Below are 25,310 nucleotides of genomic sequence, written 5' to 3'. Positions count from 1 at the left end.
AAGCTGTGAATATTTGTTGTTGATTTGTCACTGCCTAAATTAAGAAAAATACATGATTTTGATGTCCATGTAAAGATAAATTTTGTAATCCTACAGCTGCCCTGAGATGATTATGTAGACAGGCTGGCCCAGGCAATTTTGTTTGGATTTGGTTGGTGTTTTAAACACTGGTTGAATCTATACTTTGCTTTAGTGGCATCTGTGGAGTTTTGGAAGGCCAGGATACCTGTCTGATGTCCATGTCAATCCTGTCTGAGGGGTGACAGATGTGCTGGCACTGTTGGGTGCAGCTGTGGCATCTGGGCAGGGCATATTCTAAACCCTCAGTAGGCTCCTCTGTGCTGCTGGAGTAATAGAAAATATTTCTGAATAAAAGGGGTCGAGTGTGTCTTGCCTGTGCATCACTTCTTCATTTCAACAACTGGAGGGAGGCAGGTGATCTAACTGGAAAGTAGTATTTTGGTGGAAGAAATAGTGTAAATAATCTGTATTTGTGCCCAGGCTGTAAAGCATTAAGTCAGCTTTTTGTCACCATGACAGGTGCATCTTTATCCCCAGTGCTCTGGGATAAATTCGGGGTTCTGATTCTGCAAACTTCCATCCAGTGAGCTTCCAATCATGCAGACACTTTTTAGTTTCCCACCTTTGTCTCAGACATCTTCAAGTTTGGAGAAACTTAGACCAGAATTACTCTTCTCTTAAAAGGATCAAGACTACAAGTCAAAAATTACTGTTCTGTCCAGTGGCATCACTGGCTGTGGGGGTTTCTCTGCTTGTTGCAGAGATGGGCACTGGTACACAAAGTTTCAAAAAGCAAGATAAAAAAATAGAAGTAATCCTGTGTTTTTATCCCAAGCTTTATTCAGTAGTTTTAAAAAAGAGAGAGTAGTACTTTAAAGCTGATGATTCCTCATTTATTTGGATTTCTTGAAGCATTTTGCATTCACCTTTAACAAGGAGTGCTGCAAAACAAATCTGAAGCCAGAAAAAAGAATGGTGTACTGAGATTTGGGAGGAAAACACTGCCCTGCTCTGTGAATTCTGTGTGATATTCTTAGGAATTGATAGAGCATATGCTTGTGAAACATGTCATCTGCTCTGATCTATATAGATTTGTGTGTACACTGCTTTGTCAGAAATAACAAGCACTTGTTCAGAACACCAGGGACCAAAGCAAAGCAGAAATATTAGCATTAATGTCTTGTTTTGATAAATATCCCTTTTAAAATCTCACAATTCTTGACTTCCCTTTTCTTATTTAAAATACAGAATGAAAGATTGAAGCAAAACTTGTATTTTTATATCAAAATCAAAAGCAGTCCTAAAAGTTGTGTATTTTTAAGCTGTTTTTACTGTTGCTGTGTATTATTTACCTTTAGTGGTATATTAAATGCCTATTTTGAAATAGATTGACATGCTTAGTTATTTCACAGACACAGTAGTAACCTGTGTGGGGTTTTTTGAGAGTTGCATTTAATTTGAGTGCAAACTCCTGAACTCAGTTTTCAGCCATTCTTATAATCACATTAATGTGTACATTGATGTATTTTAAAGTTTGCTTTTATTCTTGTGCTGACCATTCTTAGAAGCTGCTGATTTCCCTGGACCGGATTTAAACCCCAAAAAATACCTGAAATTAAAACCTCATTTGGGAGACAGAAATGTTGAAGGGAACCTTAACTTGAGCACAACAATCTAGCAGCTTCTAGTTCTCAGCTGCATAATATACCTCCCCTCAGCATCTGTTCCATATTGACAAGTGTGTGTAGGTGGTAATCTTACTCCTTTTTCCCTCCTCTCCAACCAAATGTCATGGGAAATAATGTTGAGTGGGTAATACCCTTCTGTTTTGCTGGGAACAAGCTTGCAGGATATTCATTTGAGACTCTCTCATCACTGATCCTAATTGACTTGTGTAATTGAAAAGGGAGAGCTCAGTTCTCTCTGTGGGAGGAAATGACTGTCTGCACGAGGTGTCCAGCTGGGATGGTACCTGGGATCCAGGGAAAAGCTCTCAGCACTGCTTTTCTCCTTCTGCCCCCTCGAAACAAAGCAGAGGCAATGTTTGAAATGGGGAGATTACAAGGATGTGGTAGTTCTTTAAAAAGGAAAAGCGGAGTTCTGACTAAAACCCAGTTAATTCTATTTTGATTTTTTTTCTTTAATGCCTGTGAATAAAAGTGAAGCTTTTTCTGTGGGTGAAGGATGCCTTGCACACTCTCTATCCTGTATGCCCTCTTCATTAGCTTAGCATAATTGAGCCCTTTAAAAGCTCTTAAGTTCAGTGAGATTTAGCTGAAATTCCCATCAAGAAACACCTCAGACTGGGTGTGATAACCCCCAACTTGAACCTCATACACTTGAAATCTAATTTTAGAGCATTTTCTTCAAGAGTCTTTTTAAGGAAACAATGTGCTTTTCTTGGCAATTCAAACAAAAGTTTCTAAAGCCTAAATCTGGCAGCTGAGGGAGAACTTTCCTGAGGCATTTACAATCTAATTAACTCAAGTGGCCCATTGCAGCTTAGTAGGTATCACCTATGACTGCTTTTCCACACTTAGTATCCAGTGAAACCTTTGCCAGATTATTATATAATGCTTTTCAGCATAATTCTAAAGCTTCATTGGAAAAAAAATTACAATTCTATCTGTTCCTACTACAAGAAAGCTCCAGCTAGAGCACCTTAGACACATGAAAATGGTCTGTTGCCCTGCTTTTAGAAACTTTTCATTTCTTCAGGTGGGTTTTTTTGGATATTCTTGAGTAGAAAATAATTGGTTTTGAGAAGTAGCAGAGATTTGAGGAGTATTTCAGTACTTCAATCTTAGCATTTCAGTTTCAGAAATTAAAATACTTCCCAGTAAGTTAAGTACACTGGGAAACCTGTCCAAACTTAGTTCTGTTGTAGCAGTTGCTGTTGAAGGAGATGGAAAAACATCTTGAGATGTATTTTAAAAAATAATTAGCTGGTGCTGTGTAGTAGTTGGTGTGTGTATCTCTGATTGAAAAGCATGCCCAGTTGCATCTGTCCTTCCCAAGGAAAATAAGCAGTGGGCAGTGTGGAAATCCAAGGAAAAGTGTGCCATTCCTACTTCACCTTGGGGAATGGAGGGAGAAGGCTTTGAAGCTGAGAACTGTGTGCAGAAGTGTTTAATACTCTGGTTATTTAATACTCTGGTTATTGTGAGAAAGTTGAATTGGCCAAATCTCAGCACTCAAGTCCTAAAAATGGGGACCTGCAGTGACAGTGTGTGATGCCTGAAGGATGGGGATGTGTTCACTGTGCCTCTGGAGAAGCTGGAGGAGGACACAGCATTACCTCCTCACTTCAGATAAGCACATCTTTCATTTTCCCACTGATGAAAACCTGCATGGAAGGTGCACATTGATGGAGGCAGTGGGCTGGGGGTGAATGGCTCTTAAAAAACTCTCTCCCCTCATTCTACTCACAGAAGCTGACTGGGATAGAAGTAAAAAAGTAGCATTTGCTGCTGTGAAATTTAAATATTGATTTTCATGAGCCACCTTGGCAACTCCTTTGTTTTAGGAGCTGATTTTTATGCCAGGCAGTTCAAGGAAACCTCTTAAAGGGAGATGCCCTGAGCAAGGGTTTAGCTAAGAACTGCTATGGCTTAAAGCTTCACCTCCACATTTAGTCACCTTTTGGTTATCTTCTGTATTTTTCAAGGAATTCCAATCTTGTTTCCTTCTTTTCTTCAATGCACAACTTCTGCAGGGTTCTGTATTATCCTTGTGAACTTGCACTATAAGTTTGAGTTAGAAAGAGTTACTGGAGACACAGTCCAAGATAAACCACTGTTCCCTCAGAGGATTTTTGACTTCTGAGCCTGTGTTTGCATTCCTGCAGGTGATGATAATGGGAAGAAGGCCAACAACCCCAACCACTGTAACTGCATCATAGACCAAATCTTCACAGGCGGACTGCAGTCGGATGTTACCTGTCAAGTCTGCCAGTAAGTCACTTTTCCTGATCCTGGGCTCTGATTCAAACCTGCACTCCTCCAGTGCAGTGCACTGAACCTTTCCTCTCTTGAACACCAATAAATACTGGCAAAACTCCAGAAAGACAAGAACTGTGTAAGTGCAGCACCCTGAGGCACCAGCACAGATTTCCCAGAGAAGCTGTGGCTGCCCCATCCCTGGCAGTGTTCAGTGCCAGGCTGGATGGAGCTCTGAGCAGCCTGGTCTAGTGCAAGGTGTCCCTGCCCATGACAAGGGCTGGAATGAGATCATGTTTAAGGTCTCTTCCAACCAAACCATCCTGGGATTCACTAATTCTATAATTCTGTCAGCTAAATGAAATCAATTGCCAGTTAACTGTCATGTATTAAGACATACCTGAAAAGCTGCCTGGGAAGTACTACAGGTTCATGCACACAAGCCTTTTACTAGTCTGGAAAAGGTGGTTGTTTTCCAAGTTCATAAAGAAGATATTTCCGAGATCTCTTTAAATTTCAAAATACATAATTGCAACTACATTTGAAGAAAATTCTGATACACAACCACATTTTCCTTCAGTCAGGAGCTTCATGTATCATCAGGAGAGGTTTCATAGAGGCTGATGCCTAATGTAATCTCAGGTGCCAGAAAAAAAGCCTTTACAAGAGTATGGAAAAATGTATTTATTGTCCTCCTTTGTACTGGAACAAGTTGACTTCTCTTTGGAGATATTTGGTGTTGCCATAGTGCAGAAGTCAGAGTTCTTGTTTTTTGTTCTGCCTCACATTCTTGCTGTCCTGCTCATGGGCTGGGCTTGTTTGAATCTGCTTTTATTCTCAGTTTGCTGGAGGGATTTGCAAAAGATTTACTGTAAGGAAAACATAGGAAATTTTGTTCTTTGCCTGGTAGAGACACAGAATCCTTACGTGATAATGCAAAGCTTGATTTGTTATGACACAATATTAACATTGATGAAACTTTGACAAAAGAAGTTTTCTTTTGAAAATTGACAACTTTTGCACAAATGAAGCAGAGGGAAAAGGCAGAATATTGAAGGCTTAATGAGATTGCAGAGTGAAAGACACTGGTTTTAGGGGAAGAGAGAACTCAAAAAATAACAAGGAGCTTAGACCCCTGAAGTTATCTTAAAAATGTGGATGCTAGAAGAGAAGATTTGAGTCAATAGCAGTTAAAATTTGGAGCAGCTTTCTTCACAGTCTGGCTGTTGGCTTGTCTTCAGCTGTCTTTAGAGAGCTCTGATGGAGAACACGAGCTACTGCTTGGTGCAGTTGCTCTTTGGCCTCTCAAATCCCAAAGGCTGTAGGAGATGCTGAGAGGAACTGCAAAGCTGAATTCAGTGCACTGCTGGACAGCAAGAATATTTTTAAAGCCTTCTCTTTTTTGAGGTAGCCTCAAGCACCATCTTCCATGTCTTGAGCAGACAAGACCAGCTTGTAAATTAGTTGGATGGCACGTAGCTGTTGTCACAGATGTTAACTGGTTTATCCTGGTCAGTGGTGCCTCTGTCTCAGAGCAGCTCTGCTTTGAGTCTCAGGGCTTCAGTGAGCAGGAGAATGTCTTAAACACTTTTATTTTGCATTTCATACATGACTTACATTTCCCCAAACATACAGCTTTTAAATATGCAGGGAAACATCAATTGTGGGCAAACACTCAGGAGCAGCTCTATTTTCTGTCATCTCTGAGTGCCCTCTAGGGGTGACGGAGATCCCAAAGTCCTTAAAATGCAGCACCTGGAGTGCACCCCAAAGCGAGGGAGAAACTGTTCATTTGGCTTCCTTTAAAGATGTATGGACCCATTCTGTCTCCCACAGTGGCGTTTCCACGACGATAGACCCGTTCTGGGACATCAGTTTGGATCTGCCAGGCTCCTCCACCCCCTTCTGGCCGCTGAGTCCGGGCAGCGATGGCAGCGTGGTCAACGGGGAAAGCCACGTGTCGGGCACCACCACCCTCACAGACTGCTTGAGAAGGTATGGCCTGCCACAGACACAGCTTGGAGAAAGGGAATGAATTTGGCTTCATCCCGTTCTCCAGGTGGCTCTGAACACTGGGACTAAGTGGGGATTTGTCACAGCTCCGTCCCCAGGCAGCATTTTTACACCACGTATTTTTGTTGTTTGCATGTGAGAAAGTAAGAAGGCTCAGAGCAACAATAAGCAGTCAAAGCCACATGATGTAAGAAGAAAACAAATTTTGGCTACTGCCAGACAATGTGGTTCTACATGATCAAAATCACTAAAGTCTGTCTCCTTGTTCTTGGTTCTGGTGGCTGAGGAGGCACATGAAAAGAAGTTACATTGCATTTCATATTTATCTAAATTCTAACACCAAATAGGAATCAGATTTTGCTCTAAGCACAACTGAGAGTCAGCTACTCCCAGCTTAGTTGCAGGGATACCATTAAGGATTAAAGGAATGGAGCTTTCAAAAAGAAAAGGTAATTCTGAGGCTGACACTTAGGCATCTTGGAAGGAGATACCTGGGGAGAAGGTTATGGCTTTGTGTGCAGTTCACTTGGCTCTTTCAGCAGATCTGAAAGTCATTCTCCTGTGGCAAATGCAGATATTTGCCTGAGGAAGAGGTTACCTGGAGCCTGGGGCAAAGCTAATCTTCCTGAAATAAAAATTCATAGTCTCTAACATCTGATTTCTAATCTGCTTGACACTATAAAGATCAGTAATTTTAAGGAAATGAGGGAATTAGTACACAGGGAAAATTGCTGATGCAGGAATACATCAAGAGGCAAAACCAATTGAATTTTGGTGATTTTCTTCAACACAGAGATTAGCAGAATCAGTGTTGATGATAGGGAAGGAAAGACATCCAGGTTCAAAGATACTTCCAGAAAGTATGGATTTTGGAAAGAAGTTGAAGTCTAATGGATAAAGAAGATGGGTCTATGTTTTTATCCAAAAGTTAACAAGAAAAAAGGTGTGTAACTTCATGTTCATGCAGCTGAAGTTGACCTGAAGAAGGAAGGATTGAGCAGGATTGTGACACAAAAATGGAAATATAAGGGCATTCCAAACAACTATCAGAGCAAGTTTATAAGCCTTTTAAGTGGATAAACAAATACAAAGAAAAAAAAAAGAAAAAAAAAAAAAAACAAACAAACAAACCAGAGAATGATGGTGCATAGGCCAGGTAAAGGAAATCTTGTTAATTAATCAGGAAGCTGTGATGTCATTTACTGCTGGAGGCTGCTTTGGCCATAGTCAGAGTGAGGGTGAGGGGCAAACTGACACCATGTTGCCCTCATGTTCTTCATTGTAATGAAGAAATTGAAAATTAAAATTTTTAACTATATTTGTAATATTTCATCTCAAAGATTACAGGCAGCCTTTGGGGAAATGGTTGATTTGCCTTTTGAAAATCTAAACTTGGAGGAAAGGACTAAGAAAGGAAAGTCCATGGTCCTGGCCTTTCTGTGCTGAGTTTCTGGAAAAGAGGGATTTTGCTTTAGTTTGAAGTGAGAACATTGAGGTAGTCCATTTTCTGTGAGCACTTCCCTGTTCCCTAATGGTTTCTTCCCCTGGCTCTTTTGAGCAGTTCTGTCTGAAAATTTTGAAAGAGATTTTTGTCAACAAAGGTTTTTTAGAAGGGTATCTGTATTTTGAAAAGAACTTTGTGTTTACAGGCCTTTCCATCTCAGAGCTTTGATCCCAGCCCTGGAGGGCTACAAGGTAGAATAGTGTGTTGCAGGAGAGTGTCTTCCATATCAATGTTTTTGGGTTTGAAACAAAAAGATCTTTCTTTGCTGTCTGTATGAAAATGAGCTGCTCTGCTGTAGGAGATGAACTGACACTGAGCTCCTTTCTCAGCCACTGATTCACTCCACTGCAAGTTAGAGCAATGATCCATGTCACATTTGGATATCTGAGCCGTGGCACTTTACATTATTATGGTTTGATTGTAGGTTTTTCCAAAATGACTTAAAACCCAGTGACTCTTGTCTCTTGTGGTGCCAGTGACCCACAAGTGAAAGCGTTTCCAGCACATGTCAAAAACCATCTGATTGTTTTGTGCATTCCTTTGCTTTTCAATGTTTTTTTTTTAGGTTTACAAGGCCAGAACATCTAGGAAGCAGTGCCAAAATCAAATGTAGTGGTTGCCATAGCTACCAAGAATCTACCAAACAACTCACTATGAAGAAGTTACCCATTGTGGCCTGTTTTCATCTCAAAGTAAGTTCACAGGGGGGCAACAGAGCAGAGGATGTGATTTCCTCTCTGAGAGGATGAGTTGAATTCTTGGACATGTCTTCTGGCTTTCACTGACTAAACTTTTATGATATAAATTAATATAAAGAACATCTTGCCTTGCCCAGCTAGATTTTCTATTAAGATAGTGTTACATTATCTCTGAGGTAGCTTTGCAGTGTGTCTGGGAGAGCTTAACCAGCTTGAGTCTAGAGACAGAATGGAAGGCTGGTCCAAAACTTGAACCAGCACAGAAAGCAATCTCCAGTTACACCCCCTCATCCTACATGGTACAATTTTTACACTTTCACTGAAAGATTGCCACTGTATTGAAGGAAAAGCATGGAAAAGTTCTGAGGCAAGTCAAGGTGAATGTGCTCCACTCCTTTCCTGTACTTAGATCAGTATTTGTGTTACTCCAAATGACTGAAGATTTTTTGGAAAATAAATTACTTTTCCTAAGTGTTGTGTTGTCCCTGTCTATGCAAAATGCAAATTTCATTTTGTGTGTTAACGCAAGAGAGAAACACAAAAGATAAGAATTACAGAAGTCTCAGCTTTTCACATCTGGATCTGTTGCTAGGGAATTGTTACAGCATCACAATTGGAAAATAATTAACTTGAAGTGTAAATAGAGAAGAATTTCTGAGAAATGGAGAGGGAAGCTGCCTTTAAATAGAAACTCATTCATCTCTTTCTGGTATTTGTTCCTGTTCCAATTTAATGTTCAATGAAGGAGATGAGGAGAGAGTGGTGGGTATTGCAGGCCCCTTTTGGCAGAGGGACAGGGCTTTTTTTTTGTTAGCACATTCCATTTTTTGCCTTAATTTGAATGGGTATTCCTGTGTAGGCTTGACTCCTGTCACTTGAGATGATGGGATGGGTGGATTCAGAGTGTGAATCTGAAGGCAAACTCTGTTATCACCAGTTCTGTGAGCCAGGGTAGACAGCAGCCATGGGTTTGAATAGCCCTGGTGTAAATGAGCACTGCTTTGAGTAAAGGCTTTCTGTGCTCTCCTTGTTTAATATTTTTTTTCTTTGATGTCAGGTGGGAATAGGTTTGTATGCATAGATATCAAGGTAAATAATCTAATTAATACTGTGTTAACATTGAGCCCACAAATGGTGGTTTATTTTCCTGCTAGAAATGTGTTGTTATTTACATGGCCATTTCCACAGAGCTGGTAGGAAGAATCTGGGGCTGTCCCTGCAGAGTGACTGCTAATGTGCTTTCATGTTATTGTTTCTAAGCTTAGGACATTTATAAAAAGAGATAAAATTTAACCTTTCTCTAAAGAAGAACCTCTTGTCTTTGCCTGCAGCGGTTTGAACACTCAGCCAAACTGAGGCGGAAGATCACTACGTATGTCTCGTTTCCCCTGGAGCTGGACATGACACCTTTCATGGCTTCCAGGTGGGTTCCAAGTCCAAAACCCCCCACAGAGCTGAGCAGAACTGGTTCCCACTTCATACACCTGCAGCACAAAACAAGGAGCATGCTTGGGGGTACAGAACAGTGTCTGGGGTGGCACTTCTGCCATGAGCTTCTCTGTGGAAGCTGTAGCTTGTCTAAACCCATTTTTAGATAAACTGTTCAGTTTCATGTGCCTGAAAATGATTTCTATTTAAACATTGTGGTGGGGTTCTTTAATTAATGTGTGTTATGTTTCTGGTTGCCTGTTCAGTTTATAGACCCAGATCCATCCTGCCTTCAGACCCCTGCTTTGGTCCCATCCCCTCAGTGCCCACACACCTGCCACCCTGTGCAGTTGGCCAGCCTAATCCCTAAGCAGTATTCCTGAAGTTATAAAAATCCTTCCTTTTTATTCCTTTGCACATAAGCAAATCTGGGGGTTTTTGTTTAGTACCTTCAACTTCTGTTTAGAGAATGCTGCAAGAAGCAAAAACATAGCCCAGATTAAAATAGAAACAGCAAGACTTCTCCCACCTCCCAGGTTTGTGGAAGACGTGGCATTTATATAAATGCACCTTTATGAAAGGAATTTAATCAGCTTAATTAAAAAGTGTTTGTCAGACATTCATGCAAATATGCAGAGGATATTCAGATTTAATTTATATCTGAAGCAGTGCAGAAAGCCCCAAACCATGGTATCTCTTAACAGAGAGACTCTGTTTGATGCTGAAATTTTACTTATAATTTCAAGCTTTGCCTGCACTTCTTACTTCCCAGGAAAAAAAGTAGATACTTCTACCAAGAGAGAAAGAAGAGCCCTGAAGCTCTGTTAAATACTGTTATATTAAGAATATATGGTTTATTTCAATATATTCCTGAGACTTCCTTGTTCTTCTGTGGTGAATTCTCCCTGGATAGAACAGGCTCTGCTGATGAAAGGTATCCAGCATAATGGAATAGAGATGGGATAATCAGCAGGCATAACTCAGTAGTCTGAATTTCACCAGCTAGGAAATCAACAGCATAATCCTATTGCTGCTGTCAAAATTCAAAATTAATTTAGAAGTCAGAGCCAAGATGATTGACCCATTACAAGATAAAGGATTGATGTAATTAGATAATTTCCTGGGTTTCAAATACAAATCTTTTCTTAACCTGTTTTTAAGCTTTTTGGATAAAACATTTGACGTAAACAGATGTGTATTTGCAGCACTGAAGCCTTGACCAGGAGGAGAAATGGTGTTTGTGATGTAGCACTGCTGTGAGAGCAAATAAAGCATCTTTAGCATCCTAATCAGCCCTTTGCTGCTCAGCTGGAATGAGGACCTGGATTCAGAAAACAGGCTGTGTGTCATGTCAGAGCAATTTCCTGGGTTTGGGAAGCCACTGCTTTAAGTGACTGGATTTTTGTGTGTGTGTGTGTTGCAGTAAAGAGAGCAGAATGAACGGGCAGTACCAGCAGCCGACGGATAGCCTAAACAATGATAATAAGTAAGTGGTACATTCCATGCCTCCTTTTGTGAAAGGTAGTTGCCTTCTAGAAGGAGATAGTGTTGCTTTCTATCCTGCAGTGCCAGTGCATTACCATATCTGACAGCACAGTAAGTCTGAAATGCTGCAGAATAAAGCTTCACTCACTGCAGTTCCTGCCCTTCCGTGGGGCTGTGGCAGCTGTTCCAGAGCTGAGGGTGATACCCTCAAATGGTCTGTGGGCAAAATGAAATGCTGGGGTCACAATGTTTATTACAAGGGATGGGTGTTGCCTTGAAATATTCCTCTTCTGATTGCAATGGCAAATTCCAGAGGACCAGAGAAAGTTAATAGAACACTGACACTCAAAGTCAGGAGTAGATGATCCCAGTAATCCTGGGGTCTGTTGGGCAGGTCTTTATTCCAGTCAGAGTAAATCATGGACTGGTGGGGGACTTGCTCAGGAATGTAAAGGGGGTGTGATTGAAACCAGCATCCGAATAGAAATGGTCACACAAATCTTACCTCTTCAGTTAAATAAGGTTACATGTTTCATTGCTGCTGTTGTGTATTTAAAGTCAAGGCACTTGGTTTGCCACTAAAAGTTTCAGTCAGCTAGAATCACACAAAGATGTAAAACCAAACTAACCAGGTCTTAGTGCAGGTGTTGTGTGGGCCTACAGTTTGAGTCATTAGATGTGGGGTGTTCAGTAGTGCCAGAAAAAGGTCTGAAGGTAACACAGCTGATCACTTTTGAGGTTTGCACATGCCTTAACTTGGAGAAATTGTTAAAAATTAAGGAGGTTTAGGTAATGAGAACAAAGTTGTCTGGATTCCTCAGGGATCTGGGTGCCAGGGAAGAGCTGGGGCAGTGTCAGAAGGCTCCAGCTGGGACTGAAGTGTGCTGTCCATCCCAGCTGGATTCAAGGGCTCCCCTAGAGAGGGTGGCTCTAAATCAGTGCCTCTGTAGGCAGTCACTGAATAGGTGCCTTGTTGTGGCACCACTGTGTCAAAAGAGTTCTGTGAATTTTGAACTTGAGTAGGACAATACCAAGTGAGATTAGAGAGATTATTTTACCATTCTGTAGCTGTGCTTGTGTCACACACAAAGTGTGAGGGCAGCATTTTATGAAAGAGTTAAAGAGAGTGGAAAATGCTTGAAAAAGAGCCACTAGTATATTTAAGACTGGAAACAAAATCTTACCTTAGAACAAAAGAGCCAAAGACTTCAGTCTTGCACTTTTGAAAAAAGAAAAGGAAAAACAAAATGAGAGCAACTTGCTTATCAGTATCTTTTTTGGAACAGAGGTGGGCCTGCAAGTTTTCAGGCAAATGCACAGCAGCATCTGAGAGCTGGAAGTTGAGTCTGAATATATTCAGTATTTCAAAAAAAGTACAGGCTTTGCAGATTAAGGGCAGTTAATCAGTTCAGCAGTTTATCATTAGAAATATCTAAGATTACCTCCTTCCTCATATCTCAAATGCATTTTTTCTGGTTCACTAGAGTAAATCAGGGAAGTAGAAGGTCAGACTGGATAATCAGTGGTCCTCTTCAGGAGTGCACCAATATTGATCTATTTTAGAAGCAACTTTGGTAGCCAGTATTGGTAGAGCTGACAATGGTCACCAGACTGGAGAGTTGCAGAAATAGCAAGACAGGAAAAGAAAAAGTCTTCTTTTTTTTTTTTTTTTTTTTTTTTTCCCCTGGGCAAGGCCACCCTCTTCCCAGCTAGTATTAGAGCTGGTGTTTTACTGATGGATCAGATCCTTTACCATTGCTATGTCTGCTTTTGAACAAAAGTTTCTGCCTGTCTGAAATGTCTGTTGTTTTCCCCCTTTTGATGCACATATTCATGGTCTGTTTCCTGTCCCAGGTATTCCTTGTTTGCAGTAGTTAATCACCAGGGAACCTTGGAGAGTGGGCACTATACCAGCTTCATCAGGCAGCACAAGGACCAGTGGTTCAAGTGTGATGATGCCATTATCACCAAGGCAAGCATTAAGGATGTGCTAGACAGTGAAGGGTAAGTGGTCCCCTGGGAAGGGCAAAGGAAGGCAAACTTTGACCTTTGTTGGGTTTTCCTTACTTTAAAAAAAAACACTTTTAATCATAGAGAAAGATAATTTCTCTCTTGAATATTCCCTGTAATGCTCAGTGCTTCAAGACTGCACAGTTACATTTATCCATGACTGCTTTATAACCCTGGATTTGCTGAAGGAAAGGGAGGGGAAGGACAAGGGACATCAGGTGACTGCAAAGTCTGGAACTGCTGCTCATGTCCAAAATCCTGCTAATGGAAGGGATTCTGAAAACCAAAGTGATGTGATCAGCCAGTGCAGGAGCAGTGCTTACCTCTATGACACAATCCAGTCTGTGCCTGCAGAACCTTTGGATTATGATGAGTGCAAAAGGGTTGAAGAAAAGCCATTAAGGAGGTGCTGTGACCCAGAATAGCAAGGCTCCATGGGAGGCAGGTAGAGAACATGAGCTGCTTCTTAGCTCATGGCTTTAAATTAATCTCAGATTGACATTATAGCTTCTGATATTTATATTACACAAGCTTTGGGAGGACAGAGCAGTATTTTTCAAGGGAAGCACTGTGGTGTTCTTCATTTGAGGAAAGCACTGGGGACTGGTGTATGTTCCAAGAAAAAAGCAACTTAAAATCTGAAGTCTTCATTTTGCACTTTCAACTGTGGACTTGGTACTGCAGAGATAAGTCTTTACCATTTTTGTTTTAATTATTCATGACATTTTCAAGGATTGCTGCAGGCACAGTGTTCAGGTTGTAATTTTTTTAATAGATTTTCCCGTTTTTCCTTTTTTTAAACTTCAATCGGGAAGTAAAAACAGAAATCTATAATACCTGAATTTTAGTGTTAAATGACTTGACAGGGAACTTCTGCTTTGAGGTGAGCAGAGAAATGAGTTTGTTGTAATTCAGTAACACGTGCCTGGTGCTCAGGTGGGGTTATGCCCATGGAAGAACCTGCCAGAGGCAAGGAGAGGATGTACAACACAACTATTGCCCATAAAGGCTGGGTTGAGCTTTGATACATTTCCCTGGTTCAGATAAATGCTGACAAGGTAGCTCTGCATCTTGTGAGGGAATCCATAGGGCTTGGATGGAATTGTAACAATTGGAAGGTCTCAGAAGTGCTCTGAGGACTCCCCAGTGGCTGTGCCAGGGTGGGTAAGGGCTGTGTGCAGATCAGTCCCCTTGTTCTGTGTGACTGCTGAGGGGCTGGGCTCCCTTCTGTACCCGTACACACACAGCAGTTAGGGTCAGGAAGAACTTCATCCTTCAAAACAACAGATTTGAGTGCAGATTGACACACCAGATATTTGACTGGGACATGAGTGTTCACCCACATGGCTGCTGCCTCATTTTGCTTCTGTTCCAGTAAATGGGAGGCAGTTTGCAGTAATCCTGGTCTGATCTCTGGTAGTGTGACTCCACAGCAACAGCTGTACCTTAAAGCACCTTTATTTTGTGTCACATTAGTGTTAAATGGTTGCTGCCTGTCTGAGCACCAACAGAATCCTATCTTCCAGAGTTTTCAGGTCCTGAGTAGATTTTACAAGGTTTGACTCTTTCATAGAATCACAGAATGGCCTGGCTAAGAAAAGACCTTAAATCTCATCTCATTCCAACCCCTGCCATTTGCAGGGACACCTTTCACTATCCCAGGTTGCTCCAAGCTCTGTCCTTGGCCTTGAACACTTCCAGGGATGGGGCATCCATGGGGTTCCTCTTTGAGGTACAGCTGTTCAGTTCCCTGAGTTGCTGCTAAAATTATGTCAGCTGGCTTGCCTCCTTCTCATCCCTGGTTAGCGTCCCTGGAATCGCCTCAAATTGAAAAGAAAACCAAAATTAACAGCCCTCATGTCTTATGGCTGCACCAATGGAAACTCATCTCCTTTGGCACAGAACTGACACTGTCCCTCTGCTCTCTTCCAGATATTTGCTGTTCTATCACAAACAGTTCCTGGAGTATGAATAGCCTTATCCAGCAGCTTGTCAGATGTAAACAAGGAAGAAACAACGCAAGCCTTCTGAATCGACACACAAACCTACCTGAAATGAAAAGACCCATTACAAACCAACTCGCACTGAGCTGTAACAGGACCTACTTGACACTGACTCACAGCCTGCAGAGTGAGAAATGAACAATGTCCAACGTGTGTGCAGTCCCACGAGGACAGAAAGGGGGAAAAGAGGCTGCAGTCAGTCACTTAACAGAGGAAATATAAAATGAAAGGAATGCTCTGGGTGGGGGAAATGGGAGCAGAGGAGTCCGGGCACTGGTACATCTCCTGTGTTCCTCCAAAAATGTGTGTGGGAAGGCAAAGGATTCTACCCTCATCTCCATAAAGCATCTTCTCCATTTGGTGCTTCAGCTCCAACGACCAATCATATAACAGTTAAAATTAAAAATCCAAACCCATTTTTTTATGCATATGGGTCTGAAAGCAGTAGAGTGGAGGAGGAGGGGATGAGACAACTAAAGGACTTTGCAAGTATCTTTTTATTTGTGAATTTTAGTTATTAAATAAATACAGTATGAAACTATTAGGCTCTTTTTTTTCCAACAACCATAAAGGAAATCCTGGATTGTGGAACTGAAGCTGCAGTACTCAGACAGGTTTTCAAGCATGCCTGCTTGCACAGGTAATGTTCTATGCCATCGGACTGCTCATCCAAAAGCATCAGCACAGATTCTGTTGTTTGAGCCCTTTTTTGTTTTGTTTTCTATAAATAGCTATTTTCTTAATTTTTTTTCCTTTTATTCCCTTTTTTCACGAGAATGAAATTCATAAATGCAACCATCAGTAAAAATGAATGAATTGGTGTGTTTATACTGTAAGAGTTGTCTTGGTTCTTTTTGGTTTTGTTTTGTTGGGTTTTTTTTCTAATCTTGTGAATAAGTTTGAATTTCTCAAAAGTGCTTATTTTGTTGTTGCTGGTTTTGGTTTGGTTTTTTTCCCCCCCCCTGCTGCTTTCCAAAGGTGGATTTATATATATCTGACACTTGAGAGAACCTCAGTGGTGAAAAATGTACCATCTGTTGGGAATGGTCGCTGCCGGGGCAGCTTTGAGCGATGGATCTGCTGCTATTGAGCCCTTCTGCAGTGCTCTAAGTAAACAACACATTTTCCTGGTATGTGCTAGGCTGGTATTGGTTCCTTGTATCCTCCCACATGGATTAACTCTTCACGTGCTCTTCTCCTCCTGCAGTGGCACAGCCCGTGTGTTGGTGTTCTCAGCTCGCAGCTCTGGGGCCTTTGCTCCCCCTCCATCGCTGTGGGGAGGTACCAGCAGGAGCTGCTCGTGCTGGATCCCGCTCTCAGGAGCTGGGGCTGGGGGTGGAATCACAGCCTGGGAAAAGAAGCCTTCAGAACAGAGCTGGAAGAGCAGAAACAGCTTTGTTCTCCCGTGTGGAGAGGGTGAAGTGTCAGTGGGGCACTGTGTAAATTGGTGTCACACCGAAAGTCACAGAATGGTTTGGGCTGGGAAGGATCATCTCATTCCAAACCTTGCCATGGCAGGGACACCTCCCACTGTCCCAGGTGGCTCCAAGCCCCATCCAACCTGGCCTGGGACACTTCCAGGGATCCAAGGGCAGCCACAGCTTCTCTGATCTCTAACCTCTGCATAAATCCCCAGCCAGGCATTCCTCAGCTGTGCCAGTGTGGAAAGGCAGGGAGGGATCCAAGCCTTTCGTTCTGTGCTCTAGGAATGAGGTACAGGTGTCTAACACAGCCTGATAAACAGAAAAACAGCAAAACAAGGGAACTGAGTGTGTTGGGTTTTAAATGGCCATCTTACAAGAGCAGCTGAACGGGTGCAATTCTTTTGATTTGCGCACAGAGTAGAACAGTACGAAGAGGTTTTGTACATCGGTGACAGGGCACGGAGGAGGAAAGGACGCGTGGAACATCCCGAGCCAGCCCCAGCAGGCTGGGTGTGGTGCGGGGGTGCCCCGGTGGCACCGAGGCCATCGCGTTCCCTGCTTTGTCACAACTCCATTCCCATTTGTGCTCGGTTTGAGCTCGGCATTCCTGCGCTGGAGCAGGAGCTGCAGGAGAGAGAGGGGCCCCTCCTTCCCGAGCGAGCATCGCCTGCTGCTGTTCAATAATGCAGCAGGCTGCAGGAGGAAGGCAGAGCCAGCCCCTCGTCATCCCCGGCGCTGCTGCATCGCCACTCCCGGCAGGACCGGGACTGCCACCCCGCGGCCGCCGCCGAGGGTGAGGATGAGGATGAGGATGAGGGTGAGGATGAGGATGAGGATGAGGGTGAGGATGACGCCGGCGCTGCCTTCGCTTTGTGGCGCCGAGCTCTGAGCCTTTTGCCTGCCCTTTTAATGAATTCTGTTCTCCGCAGCACACGCTCAGCCGGCGGAGCTGCTGCAGCCGGCTTTGTTAAGCCTTCAGGAACAAATTGTTTAGGGACGAGGCAGCCGTATAAATCACCCTGAATTTTTCCTCCCCGCCCATCTGCTGGAGAGGTTCTGCTCTGTGCGCTGCACCGGCGCAGATGGTTCTCGGGGGGAGATTTCAAGGCTCTCTTTCTGGTTTCAAAAGCAGAATTCTTAGGGTATTAAAAGGTCTATTATTCTTTTCTCCCCCCTCTCCCGCCTGCCAGCCCATCCCCGTGTCCCTGCCCGAATCACACCAGGTTCTGTTCCAGCAGCAGTAAATCCATGCCGGTTCCGAGAGGAGGGGACAGCATTTTCCCTTTTCCTATAAAAATGGAAGAGCAGCTGCTGGCGTAGGAACAGCCCTACCCCTCATGCTGCTTTCCCTCAAACACAGCCCCCTGTCCCCCTCCATCCCTTCAGCAGCTCAGGCACGGAATTATTCCCGGCAGAGCCGGGAGGTTCCTCCGCGGAACTCCCAAAAAACATCGCCTGCAGGAAAACGGAGCAGCCGGAGGGAGGGTGAAGCGAAGCCTCCCTGATGTGCTGACAGCTCCTCATCCAGGGCAGCAGTTTGGGCTTGACTCGTTTATTTTGAGGTTCATTTTCTACCGGCACTGCTGGCTCTGTTGGGAGGAGGCATTTGCAGAAAGGACTGGAAACAAAGACTGGCGCAGGCTCGCGGTGGGGCGTGTTCTGTTACCTGCCAGCAGCGAACACAGCTCTGCAGGGGACACAGAAATAGCCAGAAAGTGCTTTTAGCTTCATTTTCATGTCCCTCAGCCTCTCGAGTAGAGATAAAGCTTTGCCTGATGCTGGTGCCTGATGGAAAAAGCAGAAATGTGAGAATTGGTTAAACCCTGGAGGGGATCCTGCTCAGGATCCTGCCTTTAATTCCATGTGGTTGGACTCATCCCATCTGGAATTGCTGGTGTCCTGTTCACAGTGTCCCTCTGACATTGGAACTGATGTCTCCAGGTGTGATCCTTCAGAGCTGCTGGCCAGTGGCTGTAAAATGCCAAATCCACCGATTCCCCTTGGTTCTCCAGCTAAGGGTGTTTGTTATTTTCCTGCTGATTTGTTCAAGTTGCTCTCTGTTACCTTTTCTATGCTGATAATTGCAGTTACATTCCCACAAAGAGGGGAGGGTGAGGGATGCTCCCCTCTTGTGTCTAGGCAGGACTTGGCCTCTGATGAGTGTTTTCCCCAATTTTTGAGACACCACATGGTGACAGGAGGAGCAGCCCTGTCCCAGCCCTGCCTTTGCCTGGGTGTGAGCTGAGTGACCCCGTGAGCCAGCTGGGGCTCCTGGTGCCACACAGGGCGAGCTCCTGCTCTCACTAGCACAGGCATGGCCCTAAAATCCTTCTCATTTGAATAATTGATGCCTCTTGATCCTCCAGGGATGCCCTAATTGCAACACTGGTGGCAGGTGCTCACTTAATTCTGTCCTGTTTTTAAAGGAGGCTCTGAATCTCTTTGTATGAATCCCATGGCCAGGGGTTCCTGGGGGTGACCTGAAGGTCTGTAGGGCACCGGAGCTGGACTGGATCCACGTGTCCCCAGGAGCTCCCTGCTGGAAAGGGGCAGCCTGGTGAGGCACTGGCTGCTGCTGGGGGTTTTCCTTCTCCTGAATTCCCTGTCCTTGCTGGGAAGTGCTTGGGCAGAGGGGGCACAGAGCTGGGGGCATTCCCAGCCCTGGTGCCAGGGGAGGAGGTGCTGGTGCTGCCCCAAGATAAGTGCAAAACCTTCACCTGGAACAGTGATTCCAGCTCTGGAGCCCCTGACAAACAGGATGTGGAATTGTGGAGTCCAGAGAACTGCTCCAAGGGCTGGAGCAGCCATGGAGCCAGGCTGGGACAGCTGAGGTGTTCAGCTGGAGAAGGGAAGGCTCCAGGGAGAGCTCAGAGCCCCTTGAAGGGCCTAAAGGGGCTCCAAGAGAGCTGGAGGGTGACTGGGGACAAGGATGGAAGGACAGGACACAGGGAATGGCTGCCAGTGCCAGAGGGCAGGGTTAGATGGGATATTGGGAAGGAATTCCTTCCTGTGAGGGTGGGCAGGCCCTGGCACAGGTTGCCCAGAGAAGCTGTGGCTGCCCCTGGACCCCTGGAAGTGTCCAAGGCCAGGCTGGATGGGGCTCGGAGCAACCTGGGATAGGGGAAGGTGTTCCTGCCATGGCAGGGGTGGAATGAGATGAGCTTTAAGATTCCTTCCAACCCAAACCATCCTGGATTCTCCCTGCAGAGTCTGGGAAGGGAAACCCAGAGGAGGAGGAGATGTGGGGCTGTCAGTGCTGGGGGCCCCACCTGAGGGGGATCAGGACCCAGGGAGGGTGGGGGACATGGGCTGAGGAAGGCAGAGGCACAGGAGCCAGGGCTGAGGAGAAGCCAAGAGGCTTTGGAGGTCTGAGCACAAACAGGAACCCGAGGAGAACAGAGCAGGAGCAGAGCATGGATGGAGAGGGAGGCTGAAGGATGCAGGAGATGAACAGAGAGCCAGAGATGGGGGGAGGGCAAGAAAAGGGCTGGGCTGGAACGGGAACTGAGAGCCTGGGGAAGCTGAGGGAGAGATGAATCCATGCCAGGGTGCAGAATGAGGGAGAGCTGGGGCTGAGCAGGGGTGGAGGCCAAGGTGACTTCGGGGCTGAAAGGCTTTTGGAGTTCTAGAGGAACTGGGCTGTTATTCCTGGCACAGGATTTGGGGCTGTGGTCTCCAGACTGTGGGAGCTGAGGCTGTGGGGCAGGAAACCACAGAACTGAGAGCAGGAGAGCAGAGCCCACAGGAGGGAGCTGAGGCTCTGGAAGATGCTGCTGTGCAGGTGGAGGGGAAGGTGCTGATGTGAGAGGGGAGGCCAAGAGGGTCTCCAGGTGTGCTGGGACATGGAGAAGGTCTGGAGGTTGGGAGGCCCATGGACTGAGGGAGGTGACCAGAATGAGAGGCTCGACCTCCCTTTTTTAGTTATAAAAAACTATATTTAAAGGAATGTGTAATATAGAAGGGGTAGAATCTGTTATAACTCTGCTCATGTTTTCTCCAGCTGTCTGCTTTCCCAGCACCAAGTTGTGCACATATTGAATTACATTTATTCTTTCAAGTTTAAAGTTCTAGTTTAAGACAGTGGAGGAGATGGGCTCCTACCAGGAGTGATTCCTTGCCAAAAAAAAAAAAAAAAAAAAAAAAAAAAAAAAAAAAAATTCCTACAGTCTCCTTTAGTGGAAATGAGAACTTCAGATTACACATTGAAACTCCTATTTTCCCGTGATAGCTTTCAAAGCCAGGTTAGATAAAAATATTCTCTCAAAGCAGCTTTATCTCCAGCTGATTCCTCATTTTTACCAGCTCTTCAGAATAACCCAGGTCAGATATACATAAAGTTTTGTGGAAAGATCTCAGCCTTGGATGAGTGTTCATATTTAAACCCAGTTCCACTGAGGGTTTTGGTGCCTGTCCCAGCTCCTCACGTGCAGCATCGTGTCCTGGTCCTGAGGCAAAGCCTCGCCATCAGCCACGGCAGTGCTGGAAACTGGCAGTGGAGCTTCCCACACTGGCTCCTTATCAATTCCACCAGGAAATCCTTGGATCCAGTTCCACGTTTGAGACATTTACAGCTGTGCTGAAAGTTGTTCTGATTCATGAAGGAATCTCCAGGCAGGGAGAGCAGGGACCCTTGGCAGGGGTGCTGGTGGTGGAACCAGGGTGAAAAGCCCCCATGAGATGTCCCCAGTGGCTGGGATGCACCCAGGCCAAGCTGGAGGATGAAGTCTGAAGCTGCTGCATGGGAAGTCATTTCTTTCGCTGGGAATTCACAAGAATAATGGGAATTTGGTTTCCTGAGTGGAAGCAAACAGCTCTGTGCCACCTCCAGCCCTGTCTGTGCCCTGCAGCCCGGGCTGGGTAGAGGCTCTTCCAGTCACTGGCAGCAGAGGGTGAAGCAGCTTTGGTTTGGGGGCAGAGAGAGCATCCCCCCGCTGTGATCCCGTGCTGGAACACCCTCTGTGGTCACACCATGGGTGCCTTCTCCTGGGCAGGAGAACAGATGATTTTGAAGTGGCCGTCCTCAGGGCTGGGAAGGGCCCCGGCACTTCCCGTGCTGCAGATCCTGGGGAAGGAGGGAGCAGCCCTTTCCCCAGGGTGGCAGGAGCTGCTGTGGCAGGATTTGGTCTCTTGTACAGCAGAGCCATGTCCAGGGAAGCAGAAGCCACAGGTTTCCACTGGCTCTGGGATTCTGATGCTGGTGAATCCATCACCAACGCTGCTGGCTTCCACCAGCCCATCTGCAAATAAACGGCATCAGCTGAGGGGCCCAGGAGCAGCTTTCACCTGGGAATGTCTGAAGTGCTGCCCTAGAACCTGTGAAAAGCTGGTCCTGGACCTGGAGAGGACACCCAGCTCCCAGCATGGACTCACTGTGTCACCTAGAACACCCAGAAAACCTCTCCAGACCTGGTGGCTTATCTTAAAGATGACCTTTGATCCCTGTGTCCTTCAGCAAAGCAGACAGGAATGGCTTGAGGGACAGTCCTTGGAGTGACTCCAGGGGTCACACTGGCTCATGGGGTCTTCCTCTGTGATTTTTGACATTGATGGCTTTGAGGTGGGTGAATGTAAACATGGCTGTGTGTGCTGTGTGTGCAGAAATAGGTAAGTAGGCAATTTTTCTTTGGAAAGGCAGGAGAGGAGAAAAGGAGGAAGAACAAAACCACCTTTTCCATGTTGAATTGTTCCACATTATCCTTTCTCCTTTTCTCCCTAACACAAGGACTTGTGGAGCCCCTCTGGCTGCAGAACTAAAACTGGGTTTCTGTGGGACAGGTGCTCGTTTTGGAAGAGGGTTGGCTTTTGTCCCCTCAGCCTCTGGATGGAGCCTGGAGAGGTGCCGCCCTTGGAACAGCTCCAGGAGGGAAGCTGTGCCTGGGGAGGGAGCGACTGAGGAGTTGTGGTGGAGAATCGGGCGCACGGTCCAGTCCTGCTCCTCTTCCAGGCTCACTCTCATTGTCTTTGCTTTTTCTCCCTCCCCTTTTAGGAAACACCTCTGCTTTTTTTTTCCTGGCAGCCCCAGCCTGTCCCTCCAATCCCCCCACCCTGTGCCGGTGTCCCCAGCACCCACCTTTGGCAGGGTCCTCCCTGCAGTGGCAGCTGGCGGCGCTGGCCTCTCCCTTCCTGCGCAGGTGGGTCCAGCCCAGGAGCAGGGAGCAGACGAGGCTGCAGAGGCAGAGCCCCAGCAGCAGGTACAGCGCCAGCCACGGCTCCTGCTCCGCGCACGCCTTCTGCTCCAGCGCCGCCGGCCCCGCCGTGGCTGCGGCACAGACGGGGCAGCTCAGACACCGCTGGGGCGCTTTTTGGGAGGGAATCAGCTGGCAGTGGCACGGAGACGGGGCAGCTCAGACACCGCTGGGGCGCTTTTTGGGAGGGAAACCGCTGGCAGTGGCAGGGGGGAGGGGGCAGCCTCTAAGGGTGGCTTTTTGGGCGGGAATCAGCTGGCAGTGGCACAGAGACGGGGCAGCTCAGATGCCGCTGGGGTGATTTTTGGGAGGGAAACAGCTGGCAGTGGCAGGGGAGACGGGGCAGCTCAGACACCGCTGGGGCGATTTTTGGGAGGGAAACAGCTGGCAGTGGCAGGGGAGATGGGGCAGCCTCTGGGGTGGCTTTTTGGGAGGGAATCAGCTGGCAGTGGCACAGAGACGGGGCAGCTCTGACACCGCTGGGGTGGCTTTTTGGGAGGGAAGGAGCTGGCAGTGGCAGGGGAGATGGGGCAGCCTCTAAGGGTGGCTTTTTGGGTGGGAAGGAGCTGGCAGTGGCAGGAGGGAATGGGGCAGCTCTGACACCGCTGGGGTGGGAAACAGCTGGCAGTGGCAGGGGAGATGGGGCAGCCTCTAAGGGTGGCTTTTTGGGTGGGAAGGAGCTGGCAGTGGCAGGAGGGAATGGGGCAGCTCTGACACCGCTGGGGTGGGAAACAGCTGGCAGTGGCAGGGGAGATGGGGCAGCTCTGACGCCTCTGGGGTGATTTTTGGGAGGGAAACAGCTGGCAGCGCCTGTGCGCTCCGCTGGGGAGGAGTTTGGGAGCAGCTCTGTATCCCCTCTGCCCGCTGGTAAGGTACAGGAGATCCCTCCCCACGCCCCACTCACACCCTCCCACTTCTTCAGGGATCGTCTCAACCCCAGTGAAGGACTTGGGGGTCCTGGGGATCTGCCTGTCCCCTCCCCGAGGGCTGGGGCAGCTCAGCCGGGTGGGATCCACTCTGCCTGGGGGAGCTGCCCACCCTGTGAAACACCAGCACACCACAGGGAAAAGCCACGGCAGGATGGAGACAATGGGGAGGAGATGCCCTGGCTGTTTTTCCCCGGCCCTGGTGCGATAGCAGCCCCCAAGAGGGCAGTGCCAGGGACGCAGGGGGGTTCTGAGCCCCTTCCCCACTCACGCTCGCAGGACAGGGCGCATTCCCTGGGGTGCTGCCCGCACACCGAGCTGCACTGGATGCAGTTCTTCACCAGATCGTCGTAGTAAAATCCAGGTCTCTTGTTGCAGTCCATGGACTCTGCGGGAGGGGAGGGAGATGAGCACGGTGTCCTCAGCACAGCCCCCACCACCCCAGTTCATGGCAGGACGAGCCCAGCTCGCTGCTCTGGCAGGCTCAGGGTGGCACCTGCCTGCACCCCACGGCCTCTGCGGGGCTGGCAGGGTGGCAGACCCGGGATTTGGGGGGGGTCTTTGGCTGGAGGGCTGGGAAAAGGCATCTGCTGGAGAGGGGGTGGTCTCAGCCAGCCACAGGCAGCTGGGCTCACCTGGGGACTCTCAGAGCTGCTGCTGCTGCCCTGGGGCTTGCACAGCTTTTTGGGACACCCCAAAACCTGCCTCAGGATGCCAGGAACGGCATCTCCTGTCCTCCAGGAGGAGATGTTCACTTGTGGCTGCTGAATGAGCCCTGGGATGGGGTGAAGCCACCTCAGCCTGTGACTCCAGGAAGGCACAGGGCAGGGCAGCAGAGTTCATGTGTCCCTTGTCCTCCTCCCCAGCTGTTTTCAGGACACCTCGGGGCCTGTCCCAGGGGGTTTATCATTATCCACATCCCTGCCTTTGGAGGGGGGGGGTGGCCCCAGTAGGGAACAGGAGTGTTGGGGCAGCCTGGTGACCCCCAAAGGAGCAGTGCAGACCCCTGGTCCTGGTCCTGAGCTGTTGCCAGCCCCAGCCCATCCATGGGGAGCTGTCACATCCCCCTGTGGGTTTGGCTTGAAGCTCTGCAAAGCTGGGCTGGCTCTGAGCCTGCCCTGGGGTTCATCCCAGGCTCTGAGCCTGCCCTGGGGTTCATCCCAGGCTCTGATCCTCCCTCCCAGCTTGGCCCCATCCCTGACTCTTCCCTGCAGGGGCACCCCAGCACTCACCACACACAGCATCACACTTCCTGGCCAGGGACTGCCTGCAGGCCAGGCTGCAGGGGATGCACTGGGAAACGAGGGTGTCCCAGTACTCCTGGTCAGTGCAGTTCTTCATGGCATCCTGCCCCACTCGTGGCCCATCCATGGCTGCAGGACAGAGACACAGGTGGGTGTGGGGTGGCCACCACGGGGCTGCTCTGCAGCCACCTCGTCCCTTTCTAGGGCTGGCAGCCCTGGCAGGGGATCCTGGCTGTGCCTCAGCCCTCTCTGGTCCCAGGCTTGAGCAGGAGCACACAGCCAAATCTGCTTTTCAAGCTGTGTGTGTGCCCTGTGCCAGTCCCAGGGGGCACACAGAGAGCCCACCCTGGCCTAGAGGTGGCCCTGAGCTGTGCCCTGGGGGTCCCTGCACCTGCCAGAGGGAGCACAAGCACTGGGGACTACTCCTGTCC

At 47.2% G+C, this 25,310-nt stretch overlaps 2 protein-coding genes across 2 annotated transcripts in view; one reads left to right on the top strand and one right to left on the bottom strand.

Moving 5' to 3' along the window:
• Window positions 1–15,933, top strand: part of USP22 (ubiquitin specific peptidase 22) — a 90,014-nt gene extending 74,081 nt beyond the window's left edge. Inside the window, exons 8-14 of the mRNA XM_041462531.1 lie at window positions 3,869–3,974; window positions 5,796–5,954; window positions 8,042–8,168; window positions 9,506–9,597; window positions 11,026–11,088; window positions 12,942–13,091; window positions 15,030–15,933. Of these exons, the coding sequence (XP_041318465.1) occupies window positions 3,869–3,974; window positions 5,796–5,954; window positions 8,042–8,168; window positions 9,506–9,597; window positions 11,026–11,088; window positions 12,942–13,091; window positions 15,030–15,072 (740 nt within the window). The 3' untranslated portion in view covers window positions 15,073–15,933. The remainder of the gene's footprint in view (window positions 1–3,868; window positions 3,975–5,795; window positions 5,955–8,041; window positions 8,169–9,505; window positions 9,598–11,025; window positions 11,089–12,941; window positions 13,092–15,029) is intronic.
• A 5,553-nt stretch (window positions 15,934–21,486) lies between these two features.
• On the bottom strand, window positions 21,487–25,006 carry TNFRSF13B (TNF receptor superfamily member 13B). The gene is made up of 4 exons (XM_041462812.1): window positions 24,868–25,006; window positions 23,907–24,023; window positions 22,595–22,783; window positions 21,487–21,761 (listed from the first exon to the last, which is right to left on the bottom strand). The coding sequence occupies exons 1-4, from the start codon at window positions 25,004–25,006 to the stop codon at window positions 21,487–21,489; spliced, it is 720 nt and encodes a 239-aa protein (XP_041318746.1).
• Between the last annotated feature and the right edge of the window lie 304 nt (window positions 25,007–25,310).

The sequence above is a fragment of the Pyrgilauda ruficollis genome, unplaced genomic scaffold, assembly GCF_017590135.1.
Source record: "Pyrgilauda ruficollis isolate IOZ18807 unplaced genomic scaffold, ASM1759013v1 scaffold16, whole genome shotgun sequence".
NCBI classification, from domain to species: Eukaryota; Metazoa; Chordata; class Aves; order Passeriformes; family Passeridae; genus Pyrgilauda; species Pyrgilauda ruficollis.
This window is presented reverse-complemented; position numbering and strand designations above follow the sequence as displayed.

Excerpts from the sequence above, each read along its gene's own strand:
- TNFRSF13B (XM_041462812.1), bottom strand. The coding sequence starts at position 25,006 with ATGGATGGGCCACGAGTGGGGCAGGATGCCATGAAGAACTGCACTGAC. Across the intron at positions 24,024-24,867 it reads GAAGTGTGATGCTGTGTGTG|AGTCCATGGACTGCAACAAG; the intron begins GTGAGTGCTGGG and ends CCCCTCCCGCAG. Across the intron at positions 21,762-22,594 it reads CAGGGAGGACCCTGCCAAAG|ATGGGCTGGTGGAAGCCAGC; the intron begins GTGGGTGCTGGG and ends GTTTATTTGCAG.